Source organism: Passer domesticus, chromosome 24 (assembly GCF_036417665.1).
Source record: "Passer domesticus isolate bPasDom1 chromosome 24, bPasDom1.hap1, whole genome shotgun sequence".
Lineage (NCBI taxonomy): Eukaryota > Metazoa > Chordata > Aves > Passeriformes > Passeridae > Passer > Passer domesticus.
The window spans coordinates 741119-755410 of NC_087497.1; the positions used below are offsets into that span (position 1 = coordinate 741119).

Genomic DNA, 14292 nt, shown 5'->3' on the forward strand with positions numbered 1-14292 from the left:
AATACACAGGAGGGCAGCAGGTATTAACCTGCAATCCCACTTCAGAAAAAGGAAGCCAGGCAAGTGTCATGATGGCAAAGGAGAGTTTTTAAACATATTGCGAAGTTTAGCAAGGTGAGCCAGCAGCGCGGAATGGAAAAAATCAAATTAAAAGTACAGTCATTTTAGAGGCTTTTGGTTTGTTTCTGCTCACAGTGAGATTCCAGATAAACACACTGAACTGCAATGAAATAAACAGAAGCTCACTATCTCAAGGCTGAGAGAAGCACCTTCATACTGAGTCTGCAGGATGGTCTTAGGGGTTTAGTAGAAATGCTCTTTCATCTGTTAATACATTTATTTCTGTGGAGTGCACAGCTGGCTCCTCCCCAGAAGGACTATGATCTGTATCAGCACATGTAAATCCTTGATATGAACTTCTCTACCTTAATTCCAGCCTCACCAGCCAGGGAAGTACAGATCTGCACAACTGCAAGGTGAATTTCAGAAAGGTTTTTAAAACTTCATGTAGAGGGGACACCAGATAACTGCACTCTTTCTCCTCTCTGTGCCCTCTGTCAGGCACTTCCCACATACCTCTGGAAGCTTCTGGACTGAAGGCTCTGCCCTTAAATCTGCTAATGGAGCCACTGAAGATACTTAGTCAAAAATCCTTTCCAAGCCAGCCTTCCATAATATTAAAAAACAAAAAAATATTGTATTTTGCTGTGTGTTTTTGTTTTAGCAGCACTGAGATGATCTTAAACTCAAAGTAAACCACAGTTTCACCTTCCTCGCACAGACAAGGTGAACCATGCTCAAACAAAGCCTCTAGCAAAAAAGGATGGATAACAGCACCTGAGCAAGAGCAATCAAAGACATTCACCTACCAGTTTAAAGGCTCTTGCTGGGGCTGCTTGGGAATTAGTTTCTTCCAAGTATTTCTCCCATGAGAAGGCTTTGGAATCCCTGTGTCCTGAAAAAACAGAGAATAAACACTTCTGTCAGAAAAACCCCACATTTACTGTTACAGACAGCAAAAAGGCAGCTCTGTGACACTGTAATGAGCACTTGCAATGGATGGTGCTGGAAAGTGGCCTGTTTGCCCCTACCCACCACCTCCAGCACCCAGAGCAGCTCTGCTAGTTCCCCAGTTTTACACTGGGCTTGAACCCTGGTGAGTTCACTTCTGCACAGCTTAATCAATTCTTATTCTCTAAAGAAAACTCCAATTGTGAGTTAGTCAGATGATTCTGTGATGTGTAATGGCATCACTGCATTAATTTCCTGTTTTATTAACTGCTCTATGTGTGAGCACCTGTAAGACTGTAGAACCTTCTCCTCTCCTGCTGCCTGCTCACCCAGGCTGAGTAAACCCAGCAGCCTGGAGAGAAAAGAAAAGGCTCCATGGGTGTGCTGCTGTAACAACAGTGAGATGTCTCCCTGGCAATTGCATTTAAGAAACTACTCTAGGTTTTTCCTATTTCACTAATGTTTACCCCCAGGGCAGGTTCCTTGTGGCAGGAGGGTGCAGTGACTAAATGCAGAGCACAGTCTGCAAACTGCTGCACTTAAATCCTTCATCAGGGAGACCAGAACTGGCTGCAGGTGTTGTGGGGGCACAGGAAATCCTGATATGAGCAGAGAACTGCAGAGTCCAGCCCTGCTGAACCTTCCAGGAGCAGGAACAGATGTGGTGCTGCTGAGAGGGATTGTTCATGACCCCTTCTACATCTACAGTAAAGGCACTGAGGCCAATTCCCCCCATGCAGAGGGATCAGGCAGTGCTTCCTGCTCCACTGAACCTGGAACACAGCAACTACAGGAATTCTTGCTCCAGGGCTGTCAGTCTGACAAATGTCAGGCTTAATTTTTTTATGTTTGCTATTTTTAAGGTGAATGTGCACTTCCAAGGCCTGAAAACAACACTGGTTTCCCTGTACATTCTGTCCTCCCTTATTTGCCAACATTCTTTTCATTTACCAAATTCCAGTACAGCAGAAGGAGATGTGGATTCAGTTACTCCTTCATTTCCAGAAATTCCATCTAGGAAATCATTAGAGCATGGTGCTAACAATGCCAAGGCTGTAGTTCAATTCCTGTATAGGCCGTTCATTTAAGGGTTGGACTCAATGATTCTTGTGGGTCCTTCCAACCCAGAGTATTCTGTGATTTCCAGAAATTCCATCTAGGAAATCAAGGTACAGACCCCTTTTTCTCCCAGCTCACCTTGAAGGAAATGCTGGAAATCCTTCTCCCTTTCTCCCTTCTAAAATCAAATGCAATTATAAATTACCAAACCCTGTTCCATTTTGTCCTAGCTTGCAAGATGTGTCTGGGTGTGTGTTCTGTCCCCATCTGTCAGAGCTGGGCAGTTCTCTGCTGTTCTTTGGGCAGTTTTCTTTCTCTCTCCCACAGCCAATCCTCCCTCCAGGAGATCTCTGCTCTCCATGGCCACTGAGTGTCCCTGCATGGCTGAGAAAATTCCAGCATCCCACTGGGAGATGCTGCGCCCAGGGCAGGAGCCAAGCATTCCTACCTGGATCCAATCTGAGCCTGGAACAGCACAGCAGCCTTTGCCCACTGCATGCCCAGAGGAGCAGCTTTCTCCTGCCCTGCATTGCCAGAGGAAGAGCAGGCCCATCTCCAGCAGCCCTGGAGCTGCAGAGGAAAACTGCAGCCTTGTGCAGGATCCCTGCTCCAGCAGAAGCACAGCTGGCACTGCAGGAGGGCTGAGCCCCCATGGGATGGGACTGTGCCACCACCCTGACCCACAGGGGCTCAGCGCCTCTTCTGACTCTGCCAGGGTTGGTTTGTATTACTGCATTTTTATTTTTATATTTTCTTTTAATTTTTATTTTTCCCCCTAATAAAGAACTGTTATTTCTATTCCCATATCTTTGCCTGAGAGTCCCTTAATTTCAAAATTGTAATAATTTGGAGGGGGGTGGTTTACATTTTCCATTTCAAGAGAGGCTCCTGCCCTCCTTAACAGACAACTGTCTCTTCAAACTGAGAGGGATTTCTTCCGTGAACTATGAAACAAAATAAATTTCAGTGGCAAAAAGCAGGGACAACAATACTGTTCAGGCAGTAAAGAGTTCTGAAGCGAACATGGAACCTGCAAGTATGTAATTATGTGGAAGATACAGTTTGCAGGTTTTTTGGCTAAGGCAGGAAGTCTCACTTGCAACCTACCAGGTGGTGTTGTCAGTGGGGTTCCAGTTTCTTGGCAGTAGCCGACAGGATGGATATATGGGCTGCTCGTTTCACACCTGAATCAAAGAGGGAAATTTGGCACCAGTCAGATGGAAAGCAAAAAGAAAGGGAGGATTTCAAATGCTGTCTGATAGGCCTTTGCTGGGTGAGCAGATGCTTTCAGTGGGTGTGATCATGGTGTAGAAGACAAGCACTGCCTTGTTAGAATGTGTAAACTGGGTTTTCAAGGCATTCAAGCTGTCCCAAAAGTAAGGGAAATACAAAGTAAATCTTGCAATGGTTTGGGTTGGAAGGGACCTTAAAGCCCATCCCCTTCCACCCCTGCTATGGCAGGGACACCTCCCACTGTCCCCAGCTGCTCCCAGCCCCAATGTCCAGCCTGGCCTTGGACACTGCCAGGGATCCAGGGGCAGCCACAGCTGCTCTGGGCACCCTGTGCCAGGCCCTGGCCACCCTCCCAGGGAACAATTCCTTCCCAATATCCCATCTAACTCTGCCCTCTAGCAGTGGGAAGCCATTCCCCTTGTCCTGTCCCTCCGTCCATTGTCCAAAGACCATCTCCAGTTCTCCTGGAGCCCCTTCAGGCACCGCAAGTCTTCTTACTTCCAATGCTTCCCAGTCAGCTCAGGCAACCCCCACTGGCTCTGCACTGACCTGCCCAGCACCCAAACAGGAAGGGAACTACCGGGCAACTTTGTGAAAACCCCAAGTAATTATTCAGATGCCTGAAAACTGATATAAGATCCCAACTTTAGGGCCTGCATTTAACAGAAAGCCAGTCTAGCTTTAGACATGTATAAGAGACAGAGTCTTTTACCAGTAGTCGTAGCTCTCATCCCAGTTATCGAAATGGATCAGCAGCCGGTTTTCCACCATGTCTGTGATGGTGGCCACACAAACCAGTGACGGGTTCTTCTTGTCCACTGCCTCCAGTTTCATTCCCAGACGAAACCCAGAAGGTGTGACAGGCTGAGGAACAGGACACCAGGAAAGAGCCATCAGCCACATTCTTGATCAAGCCATTGAAATCCCCCTTATAAACTCCTTTGATCCCAAAACCCATGGACCAAAACACACTACAGTGCCTATCAAGAGGTTTGCAGACACGATTTTCCATGAGTCCCGGCAATGACTATTACTAAAAACAGCTAATGTGGCTCAAAAAACCAGCATTTCCAGGTACACTGACCACTGCAGCCTCCCAGACTGAGACACTCTGCAGTGATTTGCTGAGGATAATGGGTATTGCACATCCTCTTTTACTGGTGGAAAAGTTAGGAGAGTCTTCAAGGAGATGAAGTGACTGAGTGGGAAGTAGGGCAGAGCTGGACCCTGATCCTCCTGGAGTCAGTGACTGTCCTTGTGCAGCCTCGAATCCAGCAGCCCAAGGGCTTCATGTCATCCCAGTAACATGGAATGGGATGGAGGATTTCACAGGAACTGAGGTTAACAGCCACTGAGAGAGCACCAGTGGGGAAGGATGACAAATGCTCAAGATCCACAGCTCCATAATTAATCCCACGGCACACATGAACATGCTGCTGGAATCCAGAAATTATTTTGGAAATGATTAAACTAGATGAAAGTGACACAAATATCTTGACTGTAGGGGCACAGTAAAACAGACGGCTGTAATATATTTAATAAATGGTTCAGTAAATCTCTTCCTCCAGCATTAAGGAGGAAGGGAAATACAAATTCTTTCTCTGAGAAGTCAGTGACTGGGGAAAGAAAGAAAAATTGTATGAGTTTTCCTTCTTAAAAATAAAACACAGCAGGAAGTTGCATCTGATTGTACTATGGTTGTACCTCTGACATAAGCATATTAAAACCACATACATATTCTGGTCAAAACTCACTTAGCACCAGACCTATTGAAAACCCTCTATTCCATATCACCACTTACACTGCTGAGGGTCTTAAAAAGGCTTTTTGGAGCTGCTTGAGCTTTGCAGTTCTTCAGATAAGTAGTCCAATTAAATTCTCCTTCCTTGAAACCTAGGAAGAGAGAAAAAAAGATTGTTTTACATGGCCCTGGTACATTCTGGTGGGTTTTTCAGAAATGGAAATTACCTGTAAAGGATATGAACTCTGCATGATAACTGCCCTGCTATGATCTCCAGGGGCTGGGCATTTCAACTAAACCAGCTCTCTCTTTTTCACCATAATGTCCAATCATTAATCTCAACCTTCAAATGTTTCTAGGAAATTGAATGCAGGAAAGAACTGAACGCAGAAAAGAAGCAAGTTCTGAAGCACAGAGAGACATTCAATCCAGAGTTTCTACTGTAACTAATAATGTCAGTCTTTGGGAATATCACAGAGAAGATATTTTGCTCTTTTGTGAGTCACTGTGTTACTTAAACCTCTTCCCTTTAGCCCCTCAGATTGAGTTCCACGACGAAATCACACAAAAAATGAAATATGCAGAGACAGGATATCTTAGTAGAATTGATGGTTTCTGGTACACTGCTCTATTTTCTGTCATACCTTTAGGGGGGAGCAGCTTATGGCTTGTTTTTTCACACCAGCCCACAGGGTGGATGTCTGAGGAATCAGCATTAACCCAGAAGTCGTAGCACTCTGGGTAACCATCAAAGTGCAGCCGCATCCTGTAGCCCTGGACCTACAGTGAGAGAAGCTCTGATTATCACCAAGGGTCACAAAGGAGAAAAATAATCACTAATAAAACACTCCCTCATATTTGCACTTACAGAGAAAGTAACTTAGGATCACATTTATTTCTCAGAAACTCTAGTTGTATTTTAACTAATTTTCTCTCCCAGTTTCCATGCTCCTCTTTCCCTACTTCAAACAGCTAGAAATAGAACTGGTCAGGGAACCTCCCTGAGCCCTTGCCCCATGCCATGAACACATTTCTGGAGTACAAAAGGAGCCACAGAACTTAAATGTCTATACCAGATCAACCCAGATTTCACATAACTGAAGCTGCATAAAAGCATTCTGACTTGTTTCTATTTACTAAGTCTTAGGGCCTCATGGCATTGTTCTTTTTCATATTTGTTCACTACAGGCAATTAACAGGTTTGCTATTCTTAGTTACAAATGCAAAAATATGCCAGTAGGATTTCAGGCAAAGATCCTTAATTACATAACACCTTTCCTTCAGTGTCACCTTGAACTCCTACCATTAATTAACTAACTAAAGTACTCTTACTCTAATGTTTCTAGTTTTTATTGGAAAAAAAATATAGATGTACATGGGACTTTTGGAATCAAAAACAAGAAAAGCAACTACCTCAGCAACTGTGAGAACACAGAAGCGGGAGGGGTGCTCAGGATCCACTCCTTCCAATTTCATTCCAACTTTAAATCCATTTCGGCCTTGTGGGAATGACTGATACTGTGAAGGGGAAGAAACATTTGTTTTTAATTCCTAAAGACAAAATCTATTGCAGAGCAGTCATAACATACTTAAGGCTTCAATTTTTATATTTCAGGCTTCAAATGCTCAACTCAGAGAAGAAAATCCCACCCCAAATGACGGTGCTCCAACAAACAGGTACAGGCTCAAGGATCAGTAATGGCACCATCACCATATTTCACATTTACTCGTTATTCTAAATAATCTCTCAAAACCACTGCACTGTTGCAATTAGCTACAAACACATCTTTGAGCAGATGCAGAAATGAGCTCTTCTCAAACACAAAAGAATCCCCTTCCCAGCTCAATGCAGAATCAAAGACCAGGGAAAGCTACAATCAATCACTTTGTGTCAGTGCAGACTCTCACCAAAAGGTAACTGGTCATCTTCAAATGGTGAAAGGGACAAGGCAGGCTTGGTCTTGCACCCTAGTTTTACAGTTATTCCAGAAAACATTTGTGTCTTTCATTCATCTGTAGCCTGAATCCAAGTCAAACAGTTGAAATACAGTAAAAGTTTAAAAGCACCCTGAGCTGGGATTGCAAATGATCCAGTGCAGGACTGGACCTTCCTTTAAAGATTCTTCTGGAAGGACCAACAGCCCTGGGCTCTGAAGAGCTCACTGGGAGCTGCACATTTAACTGAGGTGCAGAGGCAGCTTCAGCAAGGCTGAACCCAGCCTCTGGCACTGCCATGTGACTGACACAAGCCCACCCTCCCTCCTGGCACTCCCCACCGTGCCCACACCATCCCCTGAGCCAGCAGACCCATGGCTTCCCACAGGGACAGGCTGGGAGGGCTCTGTACAATCCCACAGGATATGTGACAGACAGCAGGCTATCCCTCTCCAGCCATCCTTGGAAGCTGCCTAACTGGTCCAGAGCAGAGCAGATCAGATCCAAACAGCTGCTGCTTATTAGTGAGATTCAACCAGCATTTTTTACACCCTGGTTTGGGATGAGATGCCCAGGGCAAATGCCTGTTTCCCTGGCCTACTTGTACCAAGCAACTCAGAAATACAAGTGCTAGCTTAAGGGTGGTGTTCAGTCCCACCTCCACCGAGCTGGTAATCCTGTGATGTTGCCCAAGAAAAACAGCAAGAGAGTGAAAAAAACCTGCCAACCTCTCTGAACAGCTTTTGGGGAGCAGCTGGCATCTGTTCCTCTTCCAGGTAGGAAGACCAGTTCCATACCTTCTTCTTTCCAGGAAGCACTAATTAATCAAAAACAACAAGAAAATGAACGCCTCTCTCTGATGCCTCCTGCTCTGCTTCTGCTCCTCTTTTCTCCTTCTCCTCCCATGTTTGCTGTGGCACCCCAGAAGAGGCAGTGTTACTTAACTTCAGAGGAAAGGTTTTGCTTTCCTTGTTTGCTTTTGCTTGCTTTTGGAAATTTCAGCAATAGGAAAACCATGCTCATTCCCCAGGAAATGAAAATTTACTGTATCACAGGTCAAATGAACTGTGGCATCTGGACTGCTGGCAAGCTGCCTATGGAAAAGTGCCAAGGGAAAGTCCGGACAAGACAGAAAAACTTAAAATTGTGGGAATTAATTCCTCCTCCTGACATTTCACAGAGGAATAAGGGGTTAAATATAAACTAACAGGCAGCAAAGAGAGGTATATAATTGCAGCTAAAATAAGCCTAAAATAAAATAAGTGATTTTTTTGTTAAATTCACAAATATTTTTATATACACACATATAAGTGTGTTACTAACCTCTTAATAACACAATGCATCTACTAGAGAGGCAGCTCTCACATGATGACAACTTGGATTCATTCTAGTAGAACCACAGTCATACACAAAGAAAATTACAATCTAAATGTATATTAAAACTCCCCCCCCCATTACATACTGACTGATTTAAGGTATGTAATACATTTAACTCATAGTCTACAATCAATCATGTTGTTTACAATTTATTTCTACTTAGCACTGTAGGCTGTGGCTAAAGCTCTCCAAAGTCAATGAAAAAAAGATTCTTATTGTCTTCAGAGAGCTCTGTATGAAGCTGACTCCTTCCAGATCCTTACCCTGTGTCCATCATGCAGGCAAATCCAGGATATTCCTGCTAATACACCTTCAAAGTTGACAGTGGTAAAAGGGTTATGTACCTAATAAGCCGTTCTGAATGTGAAATGAGCTCTCCTGTACTTTATTCTTCTGTTTATTATTATTCAGTTTATAATAGCTACTAAAAACAAATCTATAAACATTAGAGAAAAGAGACTATGAGCTTAGCTCACCTTGTTTTATTGGTTTAGTGTTTCTGCGGCTTTTCATATTATTTGATTTATTCTTCTCCTAGACACAGATATGTTAAAAAGAAGTTTAGCAAGATTGTTTTTCCCTCCCTCTGATCATCTCACAATGCAGGTACAACACGGATGTAACAGGTAACTAAAAGGACTACTAGCCAGCATTGCTGTCTCTTGAACAACCCTGAAAGAACATCAGGAGGGAATGTTACACAGATAATGCTGATCTTGGTATCCCAAAGTGCTTTACAAGTTACTTAATATATGCTACTGAAGTTCATTTAAATGTGGCTGTTAAAGAGCAGCACAGGACCAAAATCTCCATTACAATACAGAGGATTTGCTCTCTGCAATGCAGAATTTGCTGCTCACATCAGCAGCCTTACTGGAACACTCCTTTTTCCTTTCCCTTTCTTACATCCATCTATGCAAGGGAATGGATACAGGGGGAAAAAAGGAAGTGATGAAGCCCTGAAGGAAGCAGAAGCTTCAAGTAACTCCTGTCACAGATGAACACCCCAGACAATGTGGTCTCTCTGTGTCACACTCCATGCCCCACCATCATTCCAGTTCCTTCTGTGTGTTTGCAAACTCGGGCTTGCTTCCTCCCAGGCTGTCATTTCTCAGAGCAAACCAAAACCAGGCAAAATGTGCATCCAAAGCTGCCTGCCAAATACTCCCCAGAAGGGACAGGGGTCCAGTTTCTAATGAGAACGAGGAGAAGGGGGAAGAGACAGACTGCAAGGACTTCTGAAAATATCCATCCCTTAAAACATCTCACCTACATCCCAGAGAAAAGCTGAGCAAGACAATGAGTTAAACTGCCCATGACAGCAAAGGCTGCAGCTTTATTGCCCCTGTTCTGCCACACAGTATCCTGCATTATGTGAATAAACATAAAATGGCTCAGAGAGCCACTGATGGGCAGGAGCAGAGCACAGGGCCCCAGGAGGGAGTTAGGAGCTGCAGGAAACTGAAGGAAAGATCAGATCAGGACTGAGGTACTGCTGTTTATGCACCACTAATACAGGTTTCTGGTGGTGCAGTGAGAGTACATGTAAGTATGTAACAAAACCCAAACAAACCCTGCGGTTTGACACTGAACTACACAACAGTATTTTAGTGTAGCTATTCTGGAGACATGTGGTGTCATTACTGTGAACTCCTGACTTTCACTTCACCAGAGCTATTCCTTCACCCCTGTGACTCCTCAGAACAGATATTCCCATCACTGATGTAAATCGGGATCAGACCCAGACCATTCCCTGGGTACAGAACAAGCTCCCTCAGCCCAGTTGTCACTGCACAAGGAACTCTGAAACAACTGCCCCTGCTTTTCACAGCTCTCCTTAAAGGAAGTACATGCAGCCTCATTTACCTCATCCTCATAGGCATTTTCCTCCTCATCCTCCGAATCCAGAGGCAATCTTCTCTTCCTCCGGAGACGTCTGACAGGTCTGCCAGCCTCAGCCACCTGACAGCCACTGCTGGTAGTAAGATTTCCATTATTTCCCATTTCTGCAATCATCTGGAATGTCTTTGATATCATTAAACATCCAAAATTAAAAACAATATAAAATTAAAACATTATTCCTGCACTGTTTCCAGTATCTCTGAACATCTTGGAATGAGGAGGCCTGGGCTGAGGACATGAAGAAATGAAAGGTGTCTGCAGGATTTCCTGGATATAGAACTGTAACACTTGGTCTGACAGGTTCATTCTACTCACAGCAACACCATGCTCCCTTTAAATGTTTTCAAACAAAAAATGGGAAAAATTTGGGATTTCTGTACCTCTCCCTGTGCTGCTGGGAGCCTGTCTGATTACAAATCTTTCCATTCTCAAAGCAATCCATTTGCTCACGGGTTTGGGAATCAGAGCAGGGCACAGCTTGTCTTGGCACTGCAGAAGTAAAGAAAAAGACAAGTATCAAATTAAAATGTTAAAAGACCTTTCAGACAATGAGTTCTGTCAAAGTCCTTTACAAACTTTCATTAACTGACACTCATATCCCATTGTGAGGGAAGTAACCATCAGCAGTGTGCTGCCACACCACCTAGGCAAAGAAAACCCCCTTTTATTTGTAATGTTTTTATTTTGGAGCACTGGTCTCCAATAGTACTCTCAGGCACATCTTCGTTGACTTGATGATCTTAAAGGTCTTTTCCAACGTTCATGACTCCTTGATACTATTGAGAGGGAGCTCTGCTGAAACAGTGAGTAATTTAATCAAAGGAAACTGGTAATTTACAAAGTGATGCTGAACAGCCTGAAGAGCTGACCCCAGGGAAGAATGACCCACATTGCAGCAGTCTGTGGAGAACTGTTGCCCATGGGATGGACTCACTTTGAGAAGTTCATGAAAAACTGTCTCCCATGAGAGGAATTCCCTGCTGGAACAGGGAAGGACTCTGACTCCTCTCCCTGAGCAGCAACAGAAACAACCTTGTGATGAACTGACCATAACCCCCATTCCCAACACCCTGTGCTACTAAGGGGAGGAGGGAGAGCTGGGAAGGAGGGAGGGGTCTGACACTCACCCCTGCTCCAGCACAGCCCCTCACACACTCAGCCTGTCCTGCCAAGGACATCACAGAAAATCCAGATGCAGAACCAGAAAACCCATCCAGACACACAGAGGGCAGCTTTGGAAAAGGCATGATATGTGGCAGACTTCAGAGATTCATCCTTGCAGCTTAAAACACAGGCCATGCAGGAACACTTTACTGGTCCAGATAAAATTATTAAAGTGTGTTAAATAGTGTCACTATGAATCGTTTACTACTCCGGACCTGTAAATGCAACCAAGCATAAAAAAATTTAACTAAAAAAACACCTTTCTGATGAGTAAATAGCTGAAAAGATTACCCATTCCTTGATCTTCCCTATTGTGTGCATTATGGAGCTACTGAACTCCAGAATGAAAGAGCCAAGTCAAAGGTGGTTGCATTTGCAAGCTCTGCTCCAAAGCTTTTATTCCAAGCACTTCATTATTCTGAGATCTTTTCTCAGCCATCTGCACTTCACTGAAACTCCAGTCTGAAAGCATTTGCTTCACTCTGAAACAGGGCTCCTTTGTTGAATGGAGAAGTCCCGTCTTCTACTCCTGTGTGCTTCCTGGCCCCAGGATCCTGCCTCCAGCACCCTATCAAAGCTTCATCCCAAATGTTCTTCCCTCTCTTTATCTAAAGCTTGTATTTCTTAAAGCTTCAAAGATGCTGGACTTGCTTCTGGAAGGCTCACATCCTTCTTTGCAGACCCAAGGAGACAGAGCATCATTTCATTTCAACACAAAGAGAAATGTCCCATTCTGAAGAAATTATAATTCTAAGTGGACTCAGCTTCCTGCAGGATTCCATCCTGTTCATCTCCCTCAAACACTTCAGGAGCAGCAGCATCCTGGTGCAGATTCTAGGGGCAGAGGCTGATGGGACAGCTCAGTTCCACGGCAGAAGGACAGTGGAAGGAGATCCCCAAGCTCCACATGCTGTTCCAGACAGAGTTCCTGTGCCCAGGAGCTGGGAAGGTGCCCATGGCACTGCAGGAGCAGAGGTCTCCAGGGCAGTGATGCCCCTGCACACGAATGAACAGTTCTGGCTCTGCCCAAACCAGTGCAGATGGAGGCTGGGGCTGCCTCTTGCCAAAATCTCACAGTGCACCTGTGGCTAGGTGAGCCGGGGAAGCCCAACCCGAATCCCAGAACACAAAAATTTGTATTAGAAAAACAACGGGCATCTTTACTAACAGTCTCTGATCTGAGGGTGAGGCCTGGCTGATCATGGAGAAAACCTCCAGTTTCATCCCACAATTTTATCCTTCATTCCTAAGTTCTGGAAATGCAGAATTTACTATCAGGACTAAATCTTCCTTTACACAACAGAGCTTGGTGGAGCAGGTTTCCTAATATGAAATCCACACAAACTCTCCAGAAATAATCTATCCTTCCAGAGATGTTCCTGAATGGCGTTAAGGAAAAATGCATTTTGGTCATGCAAAAACTGGAATATAGCAGGGAGAGGAGGAAAAATGATTAAACAAAAAAAAAATTATATTTGGCATCTTAAGGACAAAGCAGCTCTCTGGGCAGCCAGTTATTGTGTTCCAGCTGAACATTCCAACCAGATCCACTAACCAAGGTACTGAGGGCTCTTACACTTGATCATCTAATATAAAACAACACATTATTATTTGGTGTCTCAGTCTAATAAATAACGTGGTGCTTTGTTGATTCTCTGCTATTAGGAGGAATCAATAAAAATGAAGCTGTTTCTGCAATGGAATGTTACTGCTGGTAAGGAGCAGAAGCGTAATTACTTGGATTGAACACAGGGCAAAAGTTGCACCGCTGCAAAAAAACCCAAAAGAGTCAATGGACCAATTCCATGTTTTATGGGAGTGTAGACCACTGATCTCAGAACACCCCAAGCATAAAGGTTTATTCACATCTGCTGGCAGAATTGTTTCCTCATAGCTTAAGGTCCTTCATAGCCCTTCCCCACTGCTCAAAGGGAGGAGGAGGAAGAAAAGGAAGATTATGAACACAGGTTGAATGTTGGGGGCCTGATTCTGAATGCCTGATGTGGTACAACAACCTGATTTTTCAGAGCTCTCAAGTTCCTTCAGCTCAAATTTATCTCACTTGAAATTGATCTTTTCCTCTCCAAGACTCAGAACTTGCAGCCTTGAAGGCTATTCTGTGTATTTGTTTTCAGCACAAAGGAACAGAACAGCTGAATACCTTCATTTGCAAATGAAGGTCAACAGTCACTCTCCCTCCTCTAACACAGAACCCCAGGTTTGTGACCATCAGACCTTGGTTGTGATTCATGAGAGCCCTGTTTGCCCCTGAACTCCATTCCTGACCTGAAGCCTTCCAGGTGCTCAACTTTCTACCTCCAGGCTCAGTGTGAGCATAATTCAGCCAAAGGCAGACCCATAGACCTGATGCAGGCCAACACAGGACACTTCAGCATTCCTGCAGCTCCAATTCCAACACCACCACGGCTCATTATGATTATTTTAACTGGGCCAAAAGCAGGACAGATGTTTGAAAATGGCAATAGCAAATATCTTTGGGACAACCTCTGCAGGAGTTCCCCAGCTTCCACTGGTTTCTTGGAACTGCAGGTGTGGAAGGTCACAGAACACATCCACATCCCCTCGGCTGCAGGGAGAGGCAGGAATTGGACTAAATGAGCTTGTGTTGGGTGGTATTTAATATATTAATATTTGATGTAGCCTTGTACATCTATAAACATTTGTTTGTTGCAAATGTTTGGTTGCCAGTTTCAACAAGAGCAAGCCCATCCCTTTTTAGATTTTATTCTTTGTGTTCAGGCTTTAAAAAATAAAGAAGCTCAAGCGCCAAGATTATTTACAAAGCTCCCTCTGGGAGAAGGAGTTGGGAAGAACAGAAGTAATTAACTTGGAGAATTTACTTCAAACTG

At 44.2% G+C, this 14292-nt stretch overlaps 1 protein-coding gene across 10 annotated transcripts in view; it reads right to left on the bottom strand.

Annotated features, from left to right (window-relative positions):
* Positions 1-14292, bottom strand: part of LOC135285643 (lethal(3)malignant brain tumor-like protein 3) — a 42074-nt gene that overhangs the window by 21780 nt on the left and 6002 nt on the right. For 6 of the 10 annotated variants that reach the window (XM_064398114.1, XM_064398117.1, XM_064398113.1 and 3 more), the window contains 10 exons: positions 10639-10747; positions 10223-10331; positions 8833-8890; positions 7708-7796; positions 6458-6562; positions 5689-5824; positions 5105-5196; positions 4016-4167; positions 3178-3254; positions 870-955 (listed from right to left, as the gene is read on the bottom strand). In XM_064398114.1, coding sequence (XP_064254184.1) covers positions 870-955; positions 3178-3254; positions 4016-4167; positions 5105-5196; positions 5689-5824; positions 6458-6562; positions 7708-7796; positions 8833-8890; positions 10223-10331; positions 10639-10747 — 1013 coding nt within the window. The remainder of the gene's footprint in view (positions 1-869; positions 956-3177; positions 3255-4015; positions 4168-5104; positions 5197-5688; positions 5825-6457; positions 6563-7707; positions 7797-8832; positions 8891-10222; positions 10332-10638; positions 10748-14292) is intronic. The other 4 variants (XM_064398116.1, XM_064398119.1, XM_064398120.1 and 1 more) reach the window with 1 other exon arrangement.